The 25,179-nt window shown below is 42.4% G+C and overlaps 1 protein-coding gene across 2 annotated transcripts; it reads right to left on the reverse strand.

The window, feature by feature from the left end:
* Positions 1 to 5,808: 5,808 nt before the first annotated feature.
* ITM2A (integral membrane protein 2A) lies at positions 5,809 to 18,262 on the reverse strand. Of its 2 annotated transcripts, none has more exons than XM_065411255.1 (6): positions 18,091 to 18,262; positions 13,606 to 13,737; positions 13,123 to 13,311; positions 11,370 to 11,480; positions 9,439 to 9,589; positions 5,809 to 6,150 (listed from the first exon to the last, which is right to left on the reverse strand). In XM_065411255.1, exons 1-6 carry the CDS (start codon positions 18,172 to 18,174, stop codon positions 6,062 to 6,064), a joined length of 756 nt encoding a protein of 251 aa, XP_065267327.1. In that variant the 5' UTR covers positions 18,175 to 18,262; the 3' UTR covers positions 5,809 to 6,061. The 2 variants fall into 2 exon arrangements, with proteins under 2 accessions (XP_065267327.1, XP_065267328.1); XM_065411256.1 differs by lacking the exon at positions 18,091 to 18,262 and adding an exon at positions 14,562 to 14,635.
* Positions 18,263 to 25,179: the final 6,917 nt, after the last annotated feature.

The raw sequence follows: 25,179 nt of genomic DNA on the forward strand, positions 1-25,179 counted from the left end.
AAAATTACAAACAACGCTACCAAAAGACCGTTGAACAGATGACATAAAATAAGTCCGCCAGAGTGATACGGGAGCATGTACAAATGAATAAAAGTATCGGTAACGGGAGCCCGTGTGAGATATGAGCTTAAGTGGTTAATATCTCTTGCGATATCTTAATATATTAATAAACAAAAACATTTTTTTGCAATATACCTGTTTGTGATATCTTATGTTGAGTCTTGCATCAAACTTTTCCGTAATCGCAGCACTCAGCGCATCTCGTTGATCAACCCTTACAAAAGAAGTATCAACACATACTAATCTAACTAATCTACACAAGTACGTACTCGCCTAACCTTGGCACAAGGGTGGGAGCAGTCTGCAGTGTTGCCAGATGTCTGATAATTATCTGATTCTTTAATAAAACATCTCAAATAAACTTTGTAATTTTGTATCTGTACATTAAATCTTGATTTCAGCCGAAGTGAGAATAACTGTGACATAGTACGTAAAGTGGTAAAGTAGATGTTAATATCAATTGTTATACAATCTGAAACTTTTTAGCACCTTTAGGACTTTCTTGCTAAATTATCATTCATTTTGGATTGAAAATGAAAAAAAAAAAAAAAAAAACCTGGAGCAGTCAAGATTTTCTGTACTTCGGCTCCGCTCCAGCTCCGGGCAAAAACCTGCACCTCCACTGCTCCGGGCTCCTCTCCAAAGCCCTGCTTCAATCCAGGTTTCCCACTACCCATTGGGTATAGTCTCTCTCTCTCTCTCTCTCTCTGGCCCAGTGACTATTTTAAGTATTTCACACAAAGTGGAACAGTTCAACAGGAGAGTCCTCTAACCGACTGGTTCTCAAACTAGGGCCGCCGCTTGTTCAGGGAAAGCCCCTAGCGGGCCGGGCCGGTTTGTTTACCTGCCGCGTCTGCAGGTTCAGCCGATCGCAGCTCCCAGTGGCGGCGGTTAGCCGCTCCAGGCCAATGGGAGCTGCAGGAAGCGATGTGGGCTGAGGGATGTACTGGCCGTCACTTCCCGCAGCCCCTATTGGCCTGGAGCGGCAAACCGCGGCCACTGGGAGCTGCGATCAGCCGAACCTGCAGACGTCGCAGGTAAACAAACCGGCCCGGCCCGCCAGGGGCTTTCCCTGAACAAGCAGCAGCCCTAGTTTGAGAACCACTGCTCTAACCGCTTGAGTTGTTGGTAATAAGGAGGCCACCCGCCCTCCTGTCTTTTTGGGGAGGAGGGGTCAAGGTGGGCTCTGAGTACACCTACCAGATCAGGCCCCACAGGGGAGGTTAGGGGGAATTCACAAACTATGCATTCCTCCTAGGTGGCTTTGTACCTGCCCACCACCAGAAACTGAAGTGCCTAGGGGATTTAACCAATGGAAAATTAGGTGCTTAAGGTGCCTACAGGGTTAGCTAGCAGCTGAGTAGTGGTTTTTGTGAATGGCAGTGGCTTGATGCTGAATTGAGGCATCTCAAGGGACAGTTAGGCATTAAATTCCCTTTGTGAATCTAGGCCTTAGAGGCTGATCCTCCCATTCTTATACCTATCAATTAATACAAAATGGGCAAGAGTTGTCAAACATTAGGATAAGCTCCAGCCTCATTTTGAAGTGTACAGCTGAAATGTCAATTAATCCTGCAAAACAAAAAAGGGTTAGATAGTCCTCTACAGCCAAGTTTCTGGATTATCAGCACCATCCGCTGCACTGCATGTGCTGCAAGCTGACAGCCCAAAACAAAGCAAAGAAGTCTGCCTAGATCTGTAGGTAGCTCCATTTGAAGTGTGAGGAAGCTTTAGCTGCCTGGGTATTTTGAGACACTCATCTGCTCTATTATTCTTGCAGTGCATTCTAGGTTAGGTGACAAGTCTAATGGATTCAGTGCTAGCATTGTACAACAGCTGTGGGTTTCAGTGTTGCTTAAAGCCAAGTTGGAAAAATGTGGGTTATTGGAAATGTACTTAGAAATGTAGAGTAGTAGATTGCTGTTTCACCAAGATCTTGGTCAGAGAGCAAGATGAGACTTAAGTGCTGCATAACCACTTGACTGGTATTAAACATTCTAAGTCCTTCCACACAAGCATGTCAAAACAAATTAAACAATCCATCCCCTGAGGTATTAGCCCCCCACCTCCTTACTCATGAGGAAAAAATCAAGGGAGAGATGGAGTGACTTCCCCTAACTAGTCTGGGCTAGGGACAAATAGAATCCCCTTCTTTTGACTCTATCCTACAAAGTCAGACTTCTTCCCCACTTCAGCAAAGTACAAGCTTGAAGGATGAGCATGACCTTCTCTCTCTATTCAAAGCACTTTGAAGCATGTGCTTAAAACTTAGCACACTTCCTTCCATGCTTTACTGAATATTAGAGCCATACAGGGCCACATGCTCCTCCCTATAGAATGATATGAAGAGAAGCCCTAACACCTGCAGAAGAGAGCTGTGAGTCTGTAGCATAGCCTCTGCTTACAGAGACAGTGATACATACACCTCAGCTCTGGGAGTGTCAATCTGGGCAAAGTCACACTACCCCTTTTCACCACCCCCTGTGATAGGACCATTATCACCAGCTCCATGGAACCTGATGGGTAAGTCTGCACAACTCAGCCTGTCCCTGCAGAAAGTTATCCCCCCTACTCCCCAGTATCTGTTTATCCCATTGCTTGAGCAGCAGTTAAATTCTGCTGATATATGGCTGCAACATGCATTATTAAAAAAAAAAAAAGAGCGCGTTCTGGACCCACCAATTGCTTCCCAGCTCTTCCGCCAGAACACCCATTTAGCTAGAATCATTTCCTGAATCACAGTTCTGTCTGCAGAATGGTAACCATTTCGTTTTCCAAACAAAGTGAAATGTAAGTGTTATAGAGGTGTGCTACATTAACCTGGGTTGGTAAATTTTTTTCTAAAGAAGTCAACACCAGGATTGAGTGACAGGGACAGTAACTGCTTACAAAGCCACTATAAAGTGGCTCTTACCTATTTCTGTATAGCAGAGTGTCATACGTTGTGGCACGTGTAACCTCATTTATAGTTTTGGGTTTTCTTAAACTTATGGTAAAAATTCAGGGATGTCATGCTGATCCTCATGCTCAAGTGCTAGCAAAATTTTCTATTTACAAGATAAAAATGAAATTCTGCAATAACAGTTAAGTGAGCTTTTTATTTTAGACACTTCAGTGCGTGCACACACACACACACACACACACCTCAATTCAAAGTGAAGCCACAAAGTCTACATGATTATCATCAGTACTCACTTACAGTGCTGTTAATTTCAGTAATATCTGCATTGTCTGGTTGAGGAGCGTGGAAGTTAATTACTGAATATTACTTTGTATGTCTCAATGTACCCACCAAAAATTAAAAAAAAATCAAAGTTATCTTTATTAATCCTGCTCTCAAAGAGCCTCGTGAAAGGATTTTTATGGTTTTAGTTGCACTGGAGCTGTCAACTACAGCTCACAGTCCAAAAAGTTTTCTTTGCTACTGAACTGCAGGACACTCACAAAAAACACAACGAGAAGTCCTCTTCCCCTGTATCCTCCAAAAAAACAAAAACTAGCACCTTTAAGGGAAAAAACAACTGGTAAAGAGTTGGAAACTTCCACACTGAGTTTAGGTACCCACTAGTACATTAGAGGAACAAGAATGATCAGGCAGATAAAGGAGCGTTTCCTTCATAAGGCTGCATCCATATTTACCATTTTTTTTAGAAATATGCTATGACAGTACACTAAATCCACACACCCCCTCCCCATTCGTTATGGTATACCCAGCCACCATTTTAAGTGTTAATTAAGACCAACACCATACTTCTAGAGAAACATTTATTATAAGGTTGCAGGAATAATGCCAATATAAAGTCCCTTATTAAAACAGACTCAAGTTTTGAATCTGCAGCACTCTAACAACTCTTTACCAACTTTATACTGCAGTTCTCCACAAGGAACAATACTCTGACTGCAGTAATAATGCTACTTGCTCATAAAAAGTTCTGATCTAAAAAGTTTGTTGTACAAGCCAAAGTTGTTAAATTTACAGCTACAGTCACATCCACAAGTGGGCCATATCAAGAGAGGTTTAATGAAACAAGCAGTTACAAGATAAACCAATTTATAACCAAAATACTGACACAAACTTTAGAGATTAACAGCAACTAAAACTATGACAACTAAATACCACAAAAATGAAACAAAAGTATAAAGAATTTAAATGTAAACTTAGGGAAGGTTCCAAATATACATACAAGTTCAATACAGTAATTGCACAAAATGAAAAAAGCAATGTTAGAGGTTTATAATCACTGAGGTTAGATTTTACATGCTTCACACCTGGAAGTTAAAACAAAACCTTTAACGATAAATGTTGAAAGGTTGGTTTTTTGTTTTTGTTTTTGTTTTTTAAACCAGAAAACTGAGTGCAGAGCAATTCTACAGAACTACACTAAATGTGCAAACCACAGATTATTAATGCATTAAATTTAATCATTCTGTGAAAAAAAAAATCAAAAGGTGTATAAGAATTGATTCCGGCTACTCTTGAGGGCATTCTGGGCCAAAAAATTAAAAACAAAACAAAACTGCGCACATCTTAAAATTCTGCAAATTTGGTCAAATAAATGTGGAGGCTCCAGAATGGCACTGGGGAGCACAGGCCACTGGCTGCACAGAAGTGGGAGATCACTGTGCAGCTCCCCCCTCCTGGGACACACACTCAGTGATGAGGCTGCACCCAACCCTGACACAGCGCAAGGTCCGGGCCTGCTCAAGAAACACCCCAGAGCCCTACCCCTCCATGCACCAGGTGTGGGCAGGCAGGCTCAGCAAGGCAGGATCCAAGTGTGGATGGAATCCAGCTGTGGGTTCAGAGGGTTCTGTGTGGGGGCAATCTAAGTGCAGGCAGCTCAGTGGGGGATCCAAGTGCGGGGGGGGGGGGGGGGGGGGGGATCTGGAGGCACAGGGACTTGTTGGGGGGTTCTGGGTGCAACAGTAATGGGACTCTGCAGGGGGCTCAAGTGAAGGTGGTTGGGGCTCAGCAGAGGGGGTCCTAGTGTGGGGAGATAGAGCTCAGCGGGGGGGGGTGGGGGGGAGGGTCTGTGTGTGTGGGGGGGTCCAGATGCTGGGGGAGGGGGCTTAGTGGGGTTGCAAGCCAGGTGCAGCTGGTTGGGGCTTGGTAGGGTGGGGATCCAGGTGGCCCAGGTGCAGCGGGAATGGGGCTCGTCGGGGGGGAGAGAGGGTGAGGCTTGGCGGGAGGGTCTGGGTGTGAGGGGCCCTGAATGCACAAGGATGGACGGATGGGGAAGCAACTCCCTGTACAGTGATCCCTGCAGCTGAGGAGCAATGGGTGCAGGAAGTGTGTGTGGGGGGGGGTGGGGGAGAGTTTATATAGCTTCCTACAGCCAGGGGAGAAATCTGGGAGTGAGTCTGACCCGGCCCTGGATGCCGTGCAAGGGAAGAGGAAGTCCAATCCTCCCCAGCCCAGCCAGGACTAGCAGCTGAGCCTGGCACAGGGTAGGAGCCATCAGCTGTGTCTTCCCCAGTCCTGCCTCACAGTGATTTACCTCTCTGCCGGCTGTCCTGGGCACCCAAAATGTACTGCTGAGGAGGGTCGCATGACCACTTTTGTGGCTTCCCTTTGTTTCCCCGTCAAAAAGTCATTTTTCTGCGGGGAAACACAGAAATCTGCAGGGACATAAATTCTGTGCATGCATAGTGGTATAGAATTCCCCCAGGAGTAATTCTGACCAAGGAATCAATTAACATTTTTTTTTTCTGCCTTTCCCAGAAAAATTCTAAGTCAGACACATTCAATGGATAAGTTGATAACACATTTCTTCTAAAGGTCTCAAATTTCAGTTTTACGTAAGACAACTAAAAATATTCTGTTATACCAAGGATCAAAGAAAGCTGAAACGGTGATTTTGTGTTTTGTAATACAAGCAATACACAGGAGATGCATAATAAGGCTTTTGATTATCACTGCACATTTTAATTTAGAAGTCAAACTGTAAAGCTCAGACTTTTTAATGAAGATGTGAAATAGTCACTTTCCATCCAGTGTCTTTCACTGTTGACAGATCTTTGTTTCAACCACAAAAGAATTTTCAAAGTGTCTGATTGTATGACAGTTCTCAGCTGAGCGCTTCTGGAGACCTGGGTGGAAGAAAAAAGTAAATTAGCAAGCTACAAGATTGTGTTCTTTACAGATAGCTAGAAGTATTTCTTAGGAGATAACAGTTTATGACTAGCTTGGTCTGGCAATATACAATTAAGTACTCAATAGTAGTGTAAGGTCATTCAGTTAGTTGTCACTATGGTTGTACACAAGCTTGTTTCTACTGATTAAATATAAAAAGCCACTATTCTCAGAGCTGTGTTGACATTATACTAGGGCTAAACAAACAGGTGTTAAATACCGCTTATGAATAAATGTATATTTCCTTCTGTTTCTAGTACCCTTTTAGCCCTTCAGACTGTAAGCTGCTGTCTCTAAACTAATTAAGGTCATGCCATAAGCCCCTCTACTAAACCATAGTCCTTCATAACTCTTCCAAGCTCCTGCGGAAAATTCTCCCTTTGGTTCCTCTTTCCCCTCCAGGGTTCAGAAAACTGAAGTGGCTGCAGAGAGGGTGTTGCGGAACGCAATCCTTTTTTGTTCAGCCAGATACACTTACACCAAAATATTGCAGAGATTACTCCTCTGGGGCCCAATCCTGGTCCCAGAGAAAAAAATAGCAAAGCTTCCACTCACTGATAGGAATATGATCGTGCCCTTGATTGCCACTCTGCTAACAATGGATAAAATACATTGAAAACTTGACTGAGCACTATCAGTACATGTCAGCAGCAGACCCCTACCGTAGCAAAATTGATTCTCCCACGTGGTTTTAATGAAAAACGATTAGACAGAAGGACAAGAGAAACACGGCAATACTGTAATCAAAGCAATAGTTGATCAAATTCAGTCTCCCTAGTGGAGTGCTCTCAGTGATGTCAGATACCTCATGAAAGCTAAGAAGCTGACTATTAGGAACAGTTTTGTTTGGATAGTTTAACAGAACACGAGTTTCCAATGAAAGTCTCCTCCAGAGTACTAGCTGCTAACAGTCTGCTTATACTTTTATGATAAACTGACAAGAAAGTTGGCCTTCGCTTTGAATTTTAGCTTATTTTAAAATAGCTTTTGCAGAAAGTTTATAAAGTCAGTCGGAAGTTCTGTAACTCGGTATAAAACTGCCCTGTATATGGAGTCTCAGTTAAAAATTTACTAGAACAAAAACAAGCCACACACTACTGTCCTTCCTCCTCTGTTCCCCAAGCCCAAAGAACTTCCTGGGAAAACAACATGGTTTCAAGTGTCAACAAATGAGTGACAAAAAAATCCAGGACATGAACTCCAAGAGTTGAGGACCTCTAACTAAAGGCACCGTGTCTTCAATCCCCAATCTCAGGCCTGGAAATCATTTGGGAAGTAACAGTTGAATGGAAGGTCTACTAAGTACATGATTCTTGTCTCTTCTCATTATTTCCTCTTCTCTTCCCCCAAAAGCAGTGTTTGCAAAATGAGAATATACCATTTGATTTTCATCAGTTTTAGTGTCCCTGGTTGTATAGGGTATGGAAGCATTTACTGCATATCAATAACAAGACATTATCTTTTAGACTAGGATTTTCTATGGAGAGTTTTAGACCCAAGCAATTCTCTAAACAGTACAATTACAAAACCCTAAAAAAAAAAAAAAATGTAAGAGCAAACCAGCTTAATTACAGCAACGTACTGTACCGCAGTAAAGTGGTTTTACTTATTTCCTGGAAAAGATTTACATGCAAGCAACTCATGTAAATGGCAGATTTGAACTCCTGCAGTCAATGCTAATGCATTAGCATGGCATGTCAGCAACACTAATGGAGGGTTAATACGCTAGAGCAAAAGAAAACGGATTATCTCGTATTTAGGCAAGTGCAGTCCACTACGCAAAGTCTTCAGTGCATCGACCACTCACTGGGACAGAGCATCCATCTGAACTAAAAAAGTGTGTGCCTACCAAGGGCGTTAAAATTAACATCCTCCCCCACACGTTTGTAAGCTTCTCAGGGGGACTGAGAGATTCCCCTGTTTCTGCATATAAAGCTTTCCTACTGCTGTCAGCAGAACAGAAGCAGAAACAAAACAACTGATCCTTCAAAGTTTTATTCTGCCAATAGCAACAATATCAAAGGAACACGCAAAATCCCGGTGGATTTGGAGCAGGAAGAAGACAAAGATAAATGTTGAGACAAGGTGGAGTTGTACCAGTTACCTAACAGCAGCACATATTATTAGGGTCCCTTGCTCCCTGGCCAGCCCAGGGATTGGTCCTATTCTGAGCAGGGGGTTGGACTAGATGACCTCCTGAGGTCCCTTCCAACCCTGATATTCTATGAGAAGCACCTGCAAATTTAAGATACAAAGAGCAGCACCAACAGGCTGTGAAGGAATACCCTTTCAGATCACTTCAGACAGGAGGATCACTGTAAAATGGAGCAGGGAAAAGGAATCTCACACAGAGGGAGGGAAAATTGGACAAGTTCATTGTTTGGCAAACAACTTCCTCTAACCAAGCCCCTACATATTAGGATGCAAAGGTTTAATTTCTAGAAGGGACTGACATAACTATACTGTGAACTACATACAGTAATTCTAGTATTAAAAAACCCTCGAGTGCTTTAAAGAGCTGTGATGACCAGAAAGCTCCCAGTATCATTAGGGCTTTGGTGGCATATTTGTGTATTTAGACCCACTTCAAACACTTACATACCAAATTCATTCCTGAATAGATGGCAGTGCTCTAGTTTGGTTGCAATTGAATCTTGCATCAAAATGTTTAGGATTTAAAGCATGAAAGTCAATTGGTATCACATGCAGATCTAGGCATCTGTATTTCAGATTTCCTTTTAAGATTCCCTCGAAGTATTCATTACTTGTGACAACGAGCATCTAAAATAGTTACATTCTGACAAATTGTACAATCTAACAAAAGAGAAATCCCCTATTATCTGAAGGCCAATTATCCAAACATTAGACTGTTAAATTTGGATGTCACTCCCACCCCTGCAAACAAGATTGATACACAAGCTAGTTTCTCAAATTCCAAATACTCTATCATCTCAGGACCTCTGACTAGAACAAAAGAGTGAAAGTGAACTCATGTTCAGGTTGGTGTTTTGGGCATATCAATGAGGGTTTTGTAACCTGTAATAGACCATGTCTCATTGGAGGAGAAAATCTTCAGACTCAAAAACTCTAAAGGGGAACAAAACTATATTAAAATAAAAATTTAGGTAAACGTAGCAATAGCCTGTTTAGTGGGGCATTAACACCTACCTGTTTCTGGAGTGAAGTTTTTAGGTTTCCCCTCTCTATTGAGGTAGTATATTTCCTATACTGTAGGAAACACTCACCTGCTCTCTGATCTCTGCGCTGCAGTCTGAAGGTCTCTTTTCCTACACAAAGTTGGTAAATGAAGATGCCCAAATCAGACACATTATCTATCTCTTCTGTTACCACCATTTCTTCACGAACTAGATAAGTCTGAGGCAAGTAAGAACCAGTCTAAAAAAAAAAAAAAAAAGAAAAGGGAGTTAAATTCCTTCATTAATGTTCTTTTAAGAAATGTATTAATCTTCTGGATGGTCACATAACAAAGAATACATAATTTTGACCACCACTGGATTTGAGTGTTAATTCTGTTCATTAGATTGTTAAACAAAAACAGGATTCATTTTTAACATTACCTACCCATCATTGAGGGTCACATTCAAATTGTTAATTTCTTGATGTGCTTGTGTTGTGAGAGTGGGTCTAGCTTCTAACTATAACTTTCCTAATATAGTACCCCAACTAGCTTGAATTAAGTCTGACAGTCTAAGCAAACTGTTCAACCTCCCACCATTATTCAAAAGTGGTATTTCTGTATTTTCCTTATTTGAGGCAAACTATCTCCAAATACCATGAGTAGCTGCACTCTTGTGTGTATTGCTTCCAAATATATTAATGACATGACAGATATAACTTCTCTGTAGACGCAGCAGCTTCACATGCCCACTATAGCATATGGTATCGTAAGGAAAAGTACACCTCTACCCCGATATAACGCGACCCGATATAACACGAATTCGGATAGAACGCAGTAAAGCAGCGCTCCGGGGGGGGCGGGGCTGCACGCTCCGGCAGATCAAAGCAAGTTCAATATAACATGCTTTCACCTATAACGCGGTAAGATTTTTTGGCTCCCGAGGACAGCATTATATTGGGGTAGAGGTGTAGTAATGTTCATGACCAGAAGAGCAGTGCGCAACATGCTAAAACATGATCCTCTTCCTTCAGTCCAGCTATTAGACACTATCATGCCTGCTCCTTTTCAAAACGCACATATACTACATAAGAAAGGATTATAAAGTCTGCTTCCATGGAGATATGGGCACTTCCTAGCAAAAGTTATTACTGTTTCCAACACATGTAACTAAACCTAGAAACCAGCAGCCTTTAAACTTTGTCTCTCTGGTCAGAGGTGATAACTACAGTCTATTGATTTCAATGCTTTGTTATGACACATTGTTTTTCTTTAGTTTGCAGAGAGCCTGAATAATATTAGAAGTTTTAAATGGTTTCAAAAGGCCATCTGATTTTCTTGGTTTTGGGTAAAAAACCCCTAAAATTTAAGATCAAGTCAAATTTTAATACCGGTTTCCTGTTGGGTTAAAAATGTTTGTTTAAAAAAAATAAAGTTTAGGTTATTTGAAAGTTTAATGTCTTCATGAAGGTGAAAAATTATTATATTGCTGTATTTAACAAGCTGATGTGTGGCTCAAATTGCGGAAGTCTACACTGGCTTTGAAAAAATATCTACATAAAAACACAGCCAGGGAAAGTTCACCCCGTTTTAAAATCTCATTTGGAGGCAGAAATCAGGTTTTTCTTACTTTAACTCTAAAAAAGCAGAGTCCGTTGAAAGCGCCAATTTGTTTCAGAATTTAACAGTTACCACGCAACTGGTTTTGAGTTTGTATCATGAAATAAACTCACAACTGCACTTCAGTGAATGATTTGAGGTCAACAATTGGAAGAGCAACTGAATTCAGTTCTTTTGTGAAAGTTTCTATTTAACCAACACAAACCATTCCAGTAACTTCCAATTTCAGACCGGTTTTCCAAATTCTGCTGCACGTTTCTCCATAGTGGCCAGATCTGATGTTATTTGCAAGTTCTTAGCTTTCTTAAAGCTAGATATTTAGTATCTGAGAGCAGTTACCCTGAAAACTCAAGTTCTTTATTCTTTATCCATTCACTCCTTTAGCTATACTATTCAAAGTAGTGAAGAAGTTGTACATACCGCCAGTTTTGCGAACAGGTCCATCAGATTCCTTGGTGGCATAACAATGGATGTGTTCAGAGGGATCACATAGCAGTTACCCAGTTGTAAGTCAAGATAAGCAGTCAGAAGCTATTATGGAAAGAAGTTTAACAGCTGTTCTCAATAAATCAAGTGCTATCTTAATTTGTGATGATTACAACTGACTGTTAGATTCTGTGAAACACAAAACTCATTAAGTATCTAGCAGGCCAAGATCAGTGCATATTAAAAACATCAAAACAGAATTAGTATTTTTAGACCAAGCAGTGATGGAACTAAAAATAAGTTTATTGTTGGTAATTTCAGAAAATGAAAAAGGCTACAGCTCTACCTTGCATAAGAGAACCTCCTAACTCAAAATGAAAGACAGACCACGGGAGTATAAGCCTTAATACATTAAAAGAGAGTCTTCCTACCAGGAAGGAGCATCTTATGACAGTTAGTATCAGGGAGAGGACTTGGTATATTGAAGATGTTTTCTTGTAATTATAGGAGCCTAATTAAAACATGGCTCTAGTCAGAAATAGTACATCCATGTTCTGGCTAGTTTTCTGGAAACATACCCTGATTTGTCACTTTCCAGTTACATTATAATGCCTTTAGCTATAAGATACAGAACCCTCACGGGGCAGTGTAGTTATTAATATAAATAGCTAGACTAGAGTATTTGTATGAACTATAATTTAGCATAATACTTTGCAGAACCTCACTAAGGTTACCATAAGCTGCCTAGTCTCTTCAACTGATGGCAAGATTCTGACCCGACCCCCTCCCCAAATCTATCTTTAACAACTGTAGATGCCAACGCTAAGTACTCAAAGCAATTTCTGTTTATAGAAGTGATATGTTTATACATAAACAATAGTGAGAGTTTCAGTACTGGTTAGAAGAGAAAAAAATGTATTAAGTCTTTAGTAAGCAGTAATTCCTTAGGCATTTCAGCATGATTTTTTTGCTCTCAATAAAGGTTCAACAATAGTCCAGGTAGACTTCATTACACAGAAACCCCAGTTGTAGCCTTTTTCAGTCTCTCCCTTGACATATGACCATGAAAGACTCCCTCAAATCCAGAGAGAAGAGGAAAACTGTCTCATATTATCAGAAAGCCCCTTTTATAGCCCGTTCTTGGGAAAAGCGTTTGGCTTGAAAGCACTGTATTGGCCTGCTAAACCTAGCAGGTCATGAAACATCTTTAAAACACCCACATCATGCTGATTATCCTCCTCCTTCCCTCCCCAACCCAAACATGATTTTAGCAGCCAAAAGCTGCTAACTTCATGGGATTAAAGAGGGGGAGAGATTTTACTCTCCTGTCCCAATTCAGGTTCAAAACTCTCCTTTCCCCAGTTCAAATTGCACAATTCATTCCCAGGAGTTACAAAATCTATTATGGGCAACATTGTCAAATCACACAGCAGCTGACAGATCCATTCTGTTAAATGAACCTGTTTCATTTACTTTATGGTTGAAAAGACTTCCAGTTTTAAGAGAGCAGTGTAGCTAGAGTTTACATCTAGACTAGTAAACTTTGTTAACACCAAGGGGCAGATTATCAACAGACATTTCATTACTAGAAGTGCGAGATGCAGAATTGTTGGTGCCACACTGAAAGGATATAGTCTCAAAAACAAAGTCACATAAAGCTGACATTTAAAGCTATCATCCAGAGGACACATCAGTAGTAAAAGTCATCCATTTTCTAAAAGCATTAAAATGCCCGTTTTAAACTCACCCTGTCAAAATCATGAACAATAGCTGCTGGGTCACTATCCGAGAACTTCGGAACTGGAACATCAATGATTGCTATGTTATCATCTTCCCGAATATCAGCTTCTTCTGCAATGGGCAGGAAGTACGGTTCTAGAGCACGATCCTGATTTTCATTTTCAAAGTAACACATTTCCCCACGGTACACCTTATGCTAAAAATAAAAAGTCAGCTCTGTTATTTTTTGGTGTTGCATTTTATTTTTAAATTTTAATCTAACACTAAATCAGAAATTTAGTGTAGTTCTTTTCTACCCAAGCTTCAAGTGTCAAGGCCTGTCACTCATTTCAGTTATTAAGCCTGAATTTTTATCAATACCATGACAGAAATCCTGTAATAAACGTACTGTTTACAATTAGTTAATATTTTGAATTTTGGGTTGTCAAAATATGAAAGTTAACAAAACCAAACATTTATTCTGAACAAAACAAATAAATATTCACATTACCTTAGGCATGAAGTACTTGTAGATGCAGGCTCCACCAACCACAACCCCTGCTAAGATGAATGCAAGACCCAAAAGGGTCAATAAACATCTTCCAGATGAATTTTCATTTCCATGTGTTGCAATTTCTGGATCCTTTATAGAAAAAGGAATGAGAGATTTGACACAATTTAGTTGCCTGGAATTTACAGTCATCGTTATTCTGCTACCTGTTTAAGTGCTCAAGCTTGACTTGTGATCCACATAGGGTGTCACTATGCGCATGGCTACACTTGCAGAGATGTCTCTTGGGAAAAAGAAGCTGTATCTGAGAGGTTTTCCTGGTATGATGCCATGGCAACTTAAGACCAACCTTTTAAAAAACACGTGCAATGAAAGTGTTTAGTGTAAAAATATAGCTAACAACAGAAATTTCAAAAATCCTTTGGAATTCCAGAATTAGGCAAAAATGGCATGTCCTCTGAAGTTAAACTATTCCACTTCAGAATATTCAAAATAAATAATTGCTCACAGTAGACTCAAAGTGTGGGGGGGGGGGGGGGGGAGGGGGGGGGGAAGAGAGACAAAAAAACCAAAAACATTTCCACTAACCTTAAGAGTAGCCATTTTTTAACTCAATTTGAAAAATATTCAAAATGTCACTGTTATGTCTTACATTCAAGATACAACAGATTTAATGAGCTTGAGGCCACCTCTCAACTGTCTATCCAGGTGTATAACTAACTACCCTTCTTCAAATATCTTAACTGAAGAAACTCCAGCAAGTTTCAAAAACTTTTAAAGCAGCAGACAAGATCATTTTTATTTCATCAAAGCTTTTTTAAAACTTGGTTTTTTGTTTAATACAATGACCTCCTTTAGTAAGTTATTCCTGACAGGAGAGAGTGCATCAAAGCAAAGCCCACCAGATGCTATGTAAATATCTCAGTGTCATCCTATTACCCCCAGTTTTCAATAACCTTTTCCAATTCTTTAAGTGATCTTCTCCCTCTGTTGCTGTGTAAGAGGCCCATACAACCAGGAGGTGGGCTCTATACACAGTGTTGCCAAATGCACAACAAATGGGGAACATATTTTTATTCAGAGAAGTAACAGTAGATGTTACTTCTAAGAAATGGAAGCAAACCTCTCAGATAAGTGTTATCTTAAACTGACTGTGTGTCCCTTAGCTATGTTTGCCAACTGCACACACACCCAACAGCATATGCTGAGCAAATGGAGCATCAAAACATCAAAAAACATCTATAGGTCGGATTTCCCATGACAAGTTAGTGCAGGAAGAGATTACTATTGACTTAGATTCCAAGTTCTTTGGGACACGGACCATCTATTGTTTTTGCCTAGTGCCTAGCACAGTGGGACCCTAATTCATGATTAGTACCCCTAGGCACTACTGGAATACAAATAAATAAGCACATTAAAAGGGCCTTTTGTAAGAATATTACTGAATTCCTTTTTTAAAAGGGATATCCATGTTTTGCTGAGCGCAAACTTGAAAATTCACATACGGAAGGAACTAGCTCTTAAGTAATCAGTTTTAACACAATTCTGTCCATGTCAGATGCTGGTTTATCGGACATTCTGCTTGCATACTACTGGTGTAACAAGTATTGCTTCAGCAAAATGGCCACTAGTAGTAGGTTGAAAAAGATCATTTTAAAATTATTACATTTTATGTGTAGTGAGAATTTGTTTCACCATACAGACATTTAGATTGTGGCACAAAATAAAACATCTTTTAAAGAAAGCTTACATTTATTGAGGTCAGTTTAATTTTGTACCTGCCTATCTTGATCATGATACTGTACTGATACTATTCATATATACCATTAAATAGTTCCCCATCCTTTCACGTGATTACTTAAATCACATGTTGGTGTGCTACTGAATACTGTGGTTCTAATTGTTATGGTACCCTAAGCAATCTAGATGGGTGCTTATTTCAATTTATAATAATAGAAAAGAAAAAAAAACAATTATGTTGGTTTGTGCTGACTATACACAAGTCATGAGACACAAAACTAAGTGATTGGGCAACAAAATGGCAAATGAAATTTAATGTGGATAAATGTAAAGTAATGCACATTGGAAAAAATAACCCCAACTATACATACAATATGATGGGGACTAATTTAGCTACAACAAGTCAGGAAAAAGATCTTGGAGTCATCGTGGATAGTTCTCTGAAAATGTCCACGCAGTGTGCAGAGGCGGTCAAAAAAGCAAACAGGATGTTAGGAATCATTAAAAAGGGGATAGAGAATAAGACTGAGAATATATTATTGCCCTTATATAAATCGATGGTACGCCCTCATCTTGAATACTGTGTGCAGATGTGATCTCCTCATCTCAAAAAAGATATACTGGCACTAGAAAAGGTTCAGAAAAGGGCAACTAAAATGATTAAGGGTTTGGAACGGGTCCCATATGAGAGATTAAAGAGGCTAGGACTCTTCAGCTTGGAAAAGAGGAGACTAAGGGGGGATATGATAGAGGTATATAAAATCATGAGTGATGTGGAGAAAGTGGATAAGGAAAAGTTACTTATTCCCATAATACAAGAACTAGGGGTCATCAAATGAAATTAATAGGCAGCAGGTTTAAAACAAATAAAAGGAAGTTCTTCTTCACGCAGCGCACAGTCAACTTGTGGAACTCCTTACCTGAGGAGGTTGTGAAGGCTAGGACTATAACAGAGTTTAAAAGAGAACTGGATAAATTCATGGTGGTTAAGTCCATTAATGGCTATTAGCCAGGACGGGTAAGGAATGGTGTCCCTAGCCTCTATCTGTCAGAGGGTGGAGATGGATGGCAGGAGAGAGATCACTTGATCATTGCCTGTTAGGTTCACTCCCTCTGGGGCGCCTGGCATTGGCCACTGTCAGTAGACAGGATACTGGGCTAGATGGACCTTTGGTCTGACCCGGTACAGCCTTTCTTATGTTCTTATTTGCTGTTTGCTTATTTATCTTAGAAAGAGATTCTGTGTGTGAACTCTGACATCTGAGTTAAAATGTGTTCTGTACAACTATTTTCTGGTGTTCTCTTAAAATGTGTTGTTTCAGCAAACATTTGTGCCAGAAAACTTGTTTGCTTTCTACTATTGTACCAAATGCAAAAAGGAAATGAACATAAATAAAAGTGAATTCAGTTTGGCTAAGTGGATTTGCATGGTATTCACGCACCTCTAAGACCATCTGCTACATTACCCTGGAGTTGGAGTGAGGAGTTTGTCTATAGATGTATGTAGTTTAGTTTGATAGAATATTTTGAAAGGCAGAATACAGTCAACACAAAGTAGGTCAGATCACAAGCCATAACCCTATACAGTTTACAACAATTCCATCTTTCCTAATAATTGGCAACAATGCTTTCATAATAGCAATGGCAGTTGCATATTCAGACAGAACCAATTTTGAGTGACAAAAAGGCTTTGACCAGCCACATGATTTAGGTAAAATATACAAAACTGCTTGAGCTAGTTGGCTCAGTCCTCCCAGAATACTTTCTTTGCCAACTTCACTATGAATGCTTATGCAAGAGTGCCACGTTTAAAACAGAGATTAGAGTTTGAAAACACTCCGGTCAGCTCGTTAATTACCGTGTAATCATCCCCTAGCAGGAGAACACACTGTTGACTGGGAGCGTGGAGAGGTTTGAAAGCTAACTTCGGGGCTGGCAGAGGACGGAACAGGACGTACTCCTAGATGTTGAGGATTCATGGCTCAAGAAGGGTGGCACAGAGCATAAAGCAGGACATGTGCGATTGCATTTCCATAGAAGTCACCCCCCGCCCCCCGTTGGCTCCCCAGCCCGGAGCTGCGGCGCTCGCTGCGCAGCAGGGCTTTCATTGGTTGAGCGGAGCTCGCCGCACACTGGCTAGCTCGGGTCCCTGCGGGGGGCCCAGCAATCTGTGACGCCATCCAAACAGAAAGTGGGTTAAAGGAAAGGAAATGGCTGTGGGGAGGCCAGAGCGGAGAGGCCCTGCACTCCCCGGCCGGCCTCCATTAGAGACAGGAACAATAACACTGCCCCACCCGACACACACAAAATGGATCCCTCCCTTCCTCCTTTTCGCTCCCCGTCCGCTTCCCCGAGCAAGCGCAAGAGCGGCCCGGGCAGGACAAGGGCACCGCAGCAACCATCGCCCCGATCCGCGGTGGCAGCTCACCGGGCAGGCCACTGAGCCCCGGCCCCGCTGTGGGCCTGGGGGAGAAGGTGACCAGGCACCTCCCTCGTGTAGGGACCGAAGGAGGCCCCTCTTCCCCCTAGCGCGGCAGGGGCGATGACCCCCTCGCCCGGCAGGCGGAAGCAAGGCAGGGGGAGTCGAGAGGGAGCCCCCTCAACCTCCGCCATTTTAGCCCCTAGCTGGGGGCGCTGTATCCGGCCCCAACCAGCAGACGTTATGAGAAGATGGCGGCGGCCCGGTACCCCTCGTCGCTCCCCGGCGGCGGAGGAGGCTCGCTCCCCGCAGAGCCCGTCCCGCACCTTGTCAGCCACCAGTGCCTCGGCTGCATCCTTCTTGGGCTCGTCCTTCTGGGCGAAGGGAGAACTGAAGGCGATCTTCACCATGGTGCTGCCTGCTCCGAGCTGCGCAGCGTCCGAACGTAAATCACCCTGCCGCTGCCGAGCTGCTGACTAGAGCCCGCCCCGGCCAGGGGGAGGAGCCAGCGCGCGCGCGCGCGCCTCGTCCCTAGACTCCGTGCGCGCGCGGGAGGGCCGGCCCGGCGCGTCTAGTGAGTCAAACCGCGAGCTCGTAACGCTGAGGCGAGCGGAGCGGGGGGCGCCCCCTGCAGGCCGGGCGCGTCACAATACTGCCGCCTGCTGTGCCGTGCCGTGCCGTGCCGTAGGCTACCTTGGGAGGCCGAGCGGGAGTAGCCCCGGCTGTCTCATGGGCTCCAGACTCCACAGTCCAGTTAAAACAGCCCCAACCCCCCGCCTCCTGCCCGGGCTGCTGACACCGGCGGGGCTACCCCAGCGCGGGCTGTCAGACACCCACCTGTTTGGCTCAGTTATGCGGCGGGGTTCCGCTAGTTTGCACGTCTCAGCCTGGACAGGCCCAGGACACTGTCAGCTGCTGCTCTCAACCAGGGCCTAAGCGCTGCCCTGCCACCTTCCTCTTTGGGGAAGGGGGTCCCCCTTGGGAAAGGCCTTTGGGCCCTAAGAATGACAGCCCCACACGGCCACCCCCCTTTGCCCCTGCACCCTGCCAACCCCACCCCCAGAAGAGGAAATTAATAACAAAGAAAACCTTGCTCCAAGCAGAGTTTTGACCCCAAAAGGGAGATGGGCCTGAGACTCCATGAAGTCCACTAGGGACTTTGTCACCATTGATTTTACTTGGGTGGCTGGCTGTGGGAAACCCTCAGCTAGGTAGGTAGGCATACTAAGAGTTAGTTAGATAACACCACCATATGATTGTTTTTTTAACAGTTTAACAAAACAGAATTTCGTCTCTTCCCCTCCCTGCCTTGAGGAGTGCATACTGTTCTGAGCCTTCCATCTGCCCTACAACCCACTCGCAAGGTCCCCACTGTCCTGTCTAAGCAACTTTCCTCCCATGCAGGAGTGTTTTACAAACATTTTCATCAGTATTAAGTATCGTTTACTTATATAGTGCCATAATTGTGTGTGGCACTTTACAGGCAAATATGAAGACAAGGTTCCGGTCCTGACAAGACAACAGGAGGAAGACATCATTCATTGGGAGCGATACTGCTCTTTGGTATAGTATTGTTAGGTCCCTACCAAATTGATGGTCTGTTTTAGTCAATTTCACAGCCAGAGGATTTTAAAATTGGTCAATTTCATGGTGCAACCATGGGGGTCCGGACCCAAAAGGAGGTCATGAGGGGTCGTAAAGCTGTTGTGGGGGTAGGGTGACCAGACAGCAAATGTGAAATATCGGGACAGGGGGTGGGGGGTAATAGGAGCCTATATAAGAAAAAGACCCAAAAATCAGGACTGTCCCAATAAAATCGGGACATCTGGTCACCCTATGTGGGAGGAATGGCATGATTTCTACCCTCATTTCTGCGCTGCCTTCAGAGCCCAGCTCCGCTGCCTGTAGGAAGGGAAGGTACCAGAGGTAAATCTGATCTCCCCCCAAGAGCAGGGGAAGAGGAAATCCTGTCCCTCCCCAGCCTGGGGGACTAGCAGCTGGAGCCTGGTAAACAGTAGGAGCCCCTGTCTGGGGCACCCCAGCCCTGCCCCTTTCTCTCACCTCCAATAGCTACATTTCAGGGGGGAAGTCTGATTTCACAGTCTGTGACGTTTTTCAGGGCCGTGAATTTGGTAGGGCCCTAAGTATTGTATGGTAGTATATACACACACACATATATAATAAGTTACTAGAACATAGACATATAGGTATCACATCACTCACCAATGAAAAGCAGACACCTCTGGCATGGGTGGGTGGCAACCAGAAGGGCACCATGCTGCACAACAATGTAGAGAAGGGGGCAAATTTTGACAAAATATATCTGTGACACCTCTTCTCATGAAGGGATCTTTAATGGCCACACAGAGCAGACAAGACTTCAGTGTTCAATTCCTCATGCGAAAGACCCTCACAGCGCAAACCACATGGAACTCCTCCACTTTAGACTGATGAAGGTTTGAGTCAATCCTGCTGGAATTTGACCCTACGGTTCCAGCAAGGAGTCTAGGTATTTCAAATCAAACGCTTAGATCACTGAGCCATCCTAGCAAGTTAATCATAATTAAACAGAACTAATTACTATGCAAATATTGCAATCGTTAATGCCTACAAATGAGTGTAAACAAAATGAACGGTGCATTCCAACAGTCAGACATATTCCTCTCTTTCTACAGATGGCTGTATCACTGTTATTTCCATTCAAGGTCCTGGGCATAATGCTGCTTCCTTTTATATCTATAGGAATTTTGCCTTTGACTTCAAGGGAGGATGATCAAATCCTTTATATCTGTTTAACCTGTCTGGGCCTGCTAAGCGTGCCCATCACAAAATGCAGTCTTTCCTCATTTTCACCAAGTAACTAGCTAAGGATTTATTTCTCATTTTTAGCTTTAGCATGTCAGGAATGGATTCAGCCATGTTCCCCTCAACGTTCGTAAAAAACACAGCTCCAAAATCAGGTTAGATCTTGTTACAGAAAGGTACCACAGCCATGTTCATTTTCCTTTTGCAGCAATTGTATGACCTGCACAAAGCCTCACTCTCATGTACTTTACTTTTAATCTGGAATTTTATATTTTATATGAATAATTTGCATAACCTTTATCTAGTACAATTTCTTTGTTTAGTATTTCTTACCCAAATTGGCTTTATCTATCTCTCCTTCAGCATCTATTGTCTTTGTCTGAGAGAGAGAATACTCTTATATTTCTTGATAAGACAGCAGAATTCCAAAATGATAAAACTAAGAGAGACAAGCAATTTATCTGGACTTTTATTTGCATGTCTCAACTTGATCACTCTCTAAATTCCATGTTCTTCATAACTTGAGATGGGTGCACCTCAAGAAGCTCAGTGCTCAGGTAAGCATCTAAAAGTATAAAGGCCTTCTTGAAATTTATCCAAACTTCTTGCAAAACTAAGGTGGAAATCTCACAGACTTCCTTGTGAGATTTTATTTGGCATTTCGACTTCTAGTCTATGCCTGAAACCAAATGTAAAGAAATCATTTATCTCAACATTTCAGAACTTCCACAAAGTTTAATTTCTAAAAATGGGCAATGTTCAGCTAAATCATTTTTTATTTTATCCAACCATTTCACCCATCTTTCATCTTGACACACACCTAGTAATCTCTCTCTGCTCAGCCACCAAATCCTACTCCAATCTGAAGCTATGTGTAAACCAATTAATCTGATCAAATTTTGTAAAGCACTTGCAATGGACAATAGCACTAGGGCAGTCAAACCCATGCTGAGGAACATGTACATTAGGGCAGGGGTTCTCAACCTTTTTCTTTCTGAGGCCCCCCCAAACATGATATAAAAACTCCATGGCCCTCCTGTGCCAAAATAACTGGTTTTCTGCATATAAAATCCAGGGCCAGCGCTAAGGGGTAGCAAGCAGGGCAATTGTCCAGGGCCCCATGCCACAGGGGGCGGGGAGCATTTTTCCCCGTGGGTGCTCCAGCCCGAAGCACCCACGGAGTCGGTGCCTGTGCTTAAAGCCCTACTTTAACTACTGTATCAATTAATATTGGGGATCTGACTTTAATGTGAAACACAAAACTGTTGTTGAATCAGATAATTCCACTGGGCATTGGTTCCACTTTCCTTCAGACTGTCCCAATTTGTTGGCTCTAATCCAATCCTGGAGTCAACAAAATCCTACGATAACTAGACCAGTTTTTATTTCACTAGGAGGGTGGTGAAGCACTGGAATGGGTTACCTAGGGAGATTGTGGAATCTCCATCCTTAGAGGTTTTTAAGGCCCGGCTTGACAAAGCCCTGGCTGGGATGATTTAATTGGGGTTGGTCCTGCTTTGAGCAGGGGATTGGACTAGATGACCTCCTGAGGTCTCTTCCAACCCTAATCTTCTATGATTCTATCATCTGTTTATTTCAAACTCCAGATTATCTTGGGTTTTCTTTCTACCAAATATCTTATTTCTAGTTTTACTGGTATTTACTCTGAGATCATCTTTATCCCCTTGAAATACAAGAGAATCTAAATTAGCCCTTTAATCCAACTGATGTTTGTGATGTTAGAGTAGCATTGCAATATAAAATACATAAAACCGATTTTATTTTGCATTGTAGGCGAGTAGCGTTACTGCTTTTCTGACTCATTTCTGACCCACAGTGGGATGAGAACTGAGTCTCTTAAGATGATTGTAAACATTGTCATTATCTAAGTTAAAGCATGGTTTTTTAAAAAAAGTTGAATGTGGTTTGGCCCATCCTCTCTGGTCAGCCTGAGCTGTGTTAAAACTGTTTTAGTGTGAAGGGGTTTTTACACTATTTTTAGAAACACTTTAGGACACATGCCTTAAAACTCACTCTTACTTATTCTAACCCCTTGCCTCGGTTTCCCCATCTATAAAATGAAGACATTTTCTTACCTTACAGAGATAGTATTATGCACCATTTGTTAATGTTTGTAAAATATTGAGATTTTGAGTAGATGCTATATAAATACATAATCTTGATTAATTTTTATTTTTATAGTTCAAACAAAACACTGGTGAGTAGGGCTGCAGTCTGGCAAAACTCTTAAGCACATTCTTAACTTTCCAATGGGATACTCACATGCTTAATGTTAAGTGTGTATTTAAATGCTTTGCTGGACTGGGGCCTCATTGGATATTTAGGTCTCAAACTGCTTATTCAATCAGTATGGAATTGGCATCCATAGGCACCGACTTTGTGGGTGCTCCGGGGCTGGAGCACCCACAGGGAAAAATTTATGGGTGCTCTGCACCCACAGGCAGCCAAGCTCCCCCCACCCTCTCCTCACCTCCTCCTCCCCCCTCCCCATCCTGAGCGCACCATGTCCCCACTCCTCCCCCTCCCTCCCAGCGCTTCCCCTGCTGCCAAACAGCTGTTTGGTGGCACTTAGGACTTTCTAGGAGGGAGGAGGAGGAGCAGGGATGCAGCCAATTTGGGGGAGGAGGTGGGGCAGGGGCGGGGACTTGGGGGAAGGGGTGGAATGGGGCGGGGAGGGGGCAGGGCTGGGGTGGGAAAAGGCAGGGCAGGGACTTTGGGGAAGAGGGTGGAATTGGGGCAGGGTGAGGGTGGTGCAGGGGCGGGGCCGTGGGAGCGGGGGTCAAGCACTTCACAGGGCAGAGGGAAAGTCGGCACCTATGTTGGCATCCATAATGCACATTACACATGCAGCGGCTAATATTTCTGATAGATCTATACAGTGCCCAACACAATGGGAGCTCGATCCAGCTCTAGGTGCTTCCACAAAACAAATAATGAATAATAATAACAATTATAATAATTATTTTAAAATGTAAGATATAGTTATAATTTGAAAGTCCTTAGAAGTGGAATAATTAGCAAAATGTTAAACAGTGATTAATTTGCATATGCCAGTTACTGAAAATCAAAGGGACACTAGTAAGCCTAGCAATGGGAGATCCTCAAAGATTTGCTACAAATAAGCCTCAATAAATATGGATGATTCAATCTGTGCTTATCCAGATATTTGAGGTTTCACCTGTCTTTGCCTCCCATCCTTTTCCATCCCTCTTCCCAGGCCTTTCCTCTCTCTCTTTCCTGCTTCATCCCCTCACTCTGTCTTTCTTCCTGCCCAGCTCTGATATGTTCTCTCTCTCTATTAATTCCCTAACCAGGCCTCTAGACCCTTTCTCTCTCTCTCTCACTTATCCAAGACTCCCAGTAAGCAGTCCATCCATATTTTTAGAATCTGAAACTGATCATGGTGAAGGCTGCCCATATAAGCTATTTGCAGTGTTGTTGTAGCCATGTTGGTCCCAGGATATTAGACGGACAATGAAGGTGAGGTAATATCTTTTATTGGACCTACTTTCGTTGGTGAAAGAGATAAGCTTTCGAGCTTACACAGAGACCTGAATATGAGCTCTCTGTAAGCTCAAAAGCTTGTCTCTGTCACCAACAGAAGTCTTGTTCAATAAAAGATATTACTCACCTACATTGTCTCTCAAATATAAGCTATTGTCAGGGAAGATCACTTCCACTGGCTTCAATGAAGTTATGACTGGAATGCATTTGGCCTATTACTGGCCCACTCCAGTTGTAACTATTACTGAGGATAGCTGTTTCCAGTGCTTAATTTGTGCCAGGGCTGAACCCTGGCACCTCTAGGCTTGGCAGTTCATTGTCCCAGCACCTCTGGACTTGCCGCATCAGTTACGAATGTAAAAAAATTGCTTGAGCCGCAGCACCTAGTTGCTTGAGCCCAGCACCTTTTCATTACAAATTAAGCACTGCCTGTTTCTGTGCAGTAATTACCGAGTGTCCTTCACTCCACCTACTCCCATTACCAAGTGGAGTGTTTTTTTTGTTGTAGTTGCAGTGGATTAATATTTTTGGCAAAAAGCTTATGATTATTATTTTAAGGAGTTTGTGGATATAATTTGTACTGATTGTCTCTTCATAAAATGTTATAGGTTTCTTTTGATTGTTATTGAAGCACAACAAAAAAGTAAGTTAAAGAGAAAAGAACCTATTTACATGTAGGGGAGAGTCACAGGAGTCCATTTTCTCTGTATGCAGTGACATACCATGGAATTGTTTACCAGAAGGGCAAGCTTGAAGGAGACTCAGAAGAAGAGGTGGTTACTGATGAAGCAACAGAGTGAAAAAACAAATCCTCTAATTACTGTGTTCAGACTCAAGACTGGATAGGAACTCTGCTGCCCACACAGCAATTGACTCACAAGATAAAACTCCACAAGAGATTCCAAAACTCCCAAAAATCTGCAGAACAAGCAGCAACCAGTAATGATAAACAGGGTCAAATTAGCCTCTGATGTAGTTCTAATGAAGTCAGTGGAATTTCATCAGAGTTGAAATAAGTCTAGAATCTCTTTTGGCAATTCAAAATAAACATTGCTAATGTTATTCTTAGAGGAAACCCAAGAAAC

The sequence above is a fragment of the Emys orbicularis genome, chromosome 9, assembly GCF_028017835.1.
Source record: "Emys orbicularis isolate rEmyOrb1 chromosome 9, rEmyOrb1.hap1, whole genome shotgun sequence".
In the NCBI taxonomy this organism is placed as follows: Eukaryota; Metazoa; Chordata; order Testudines; family Emydidae; genus Emys; species Emys orbicularis.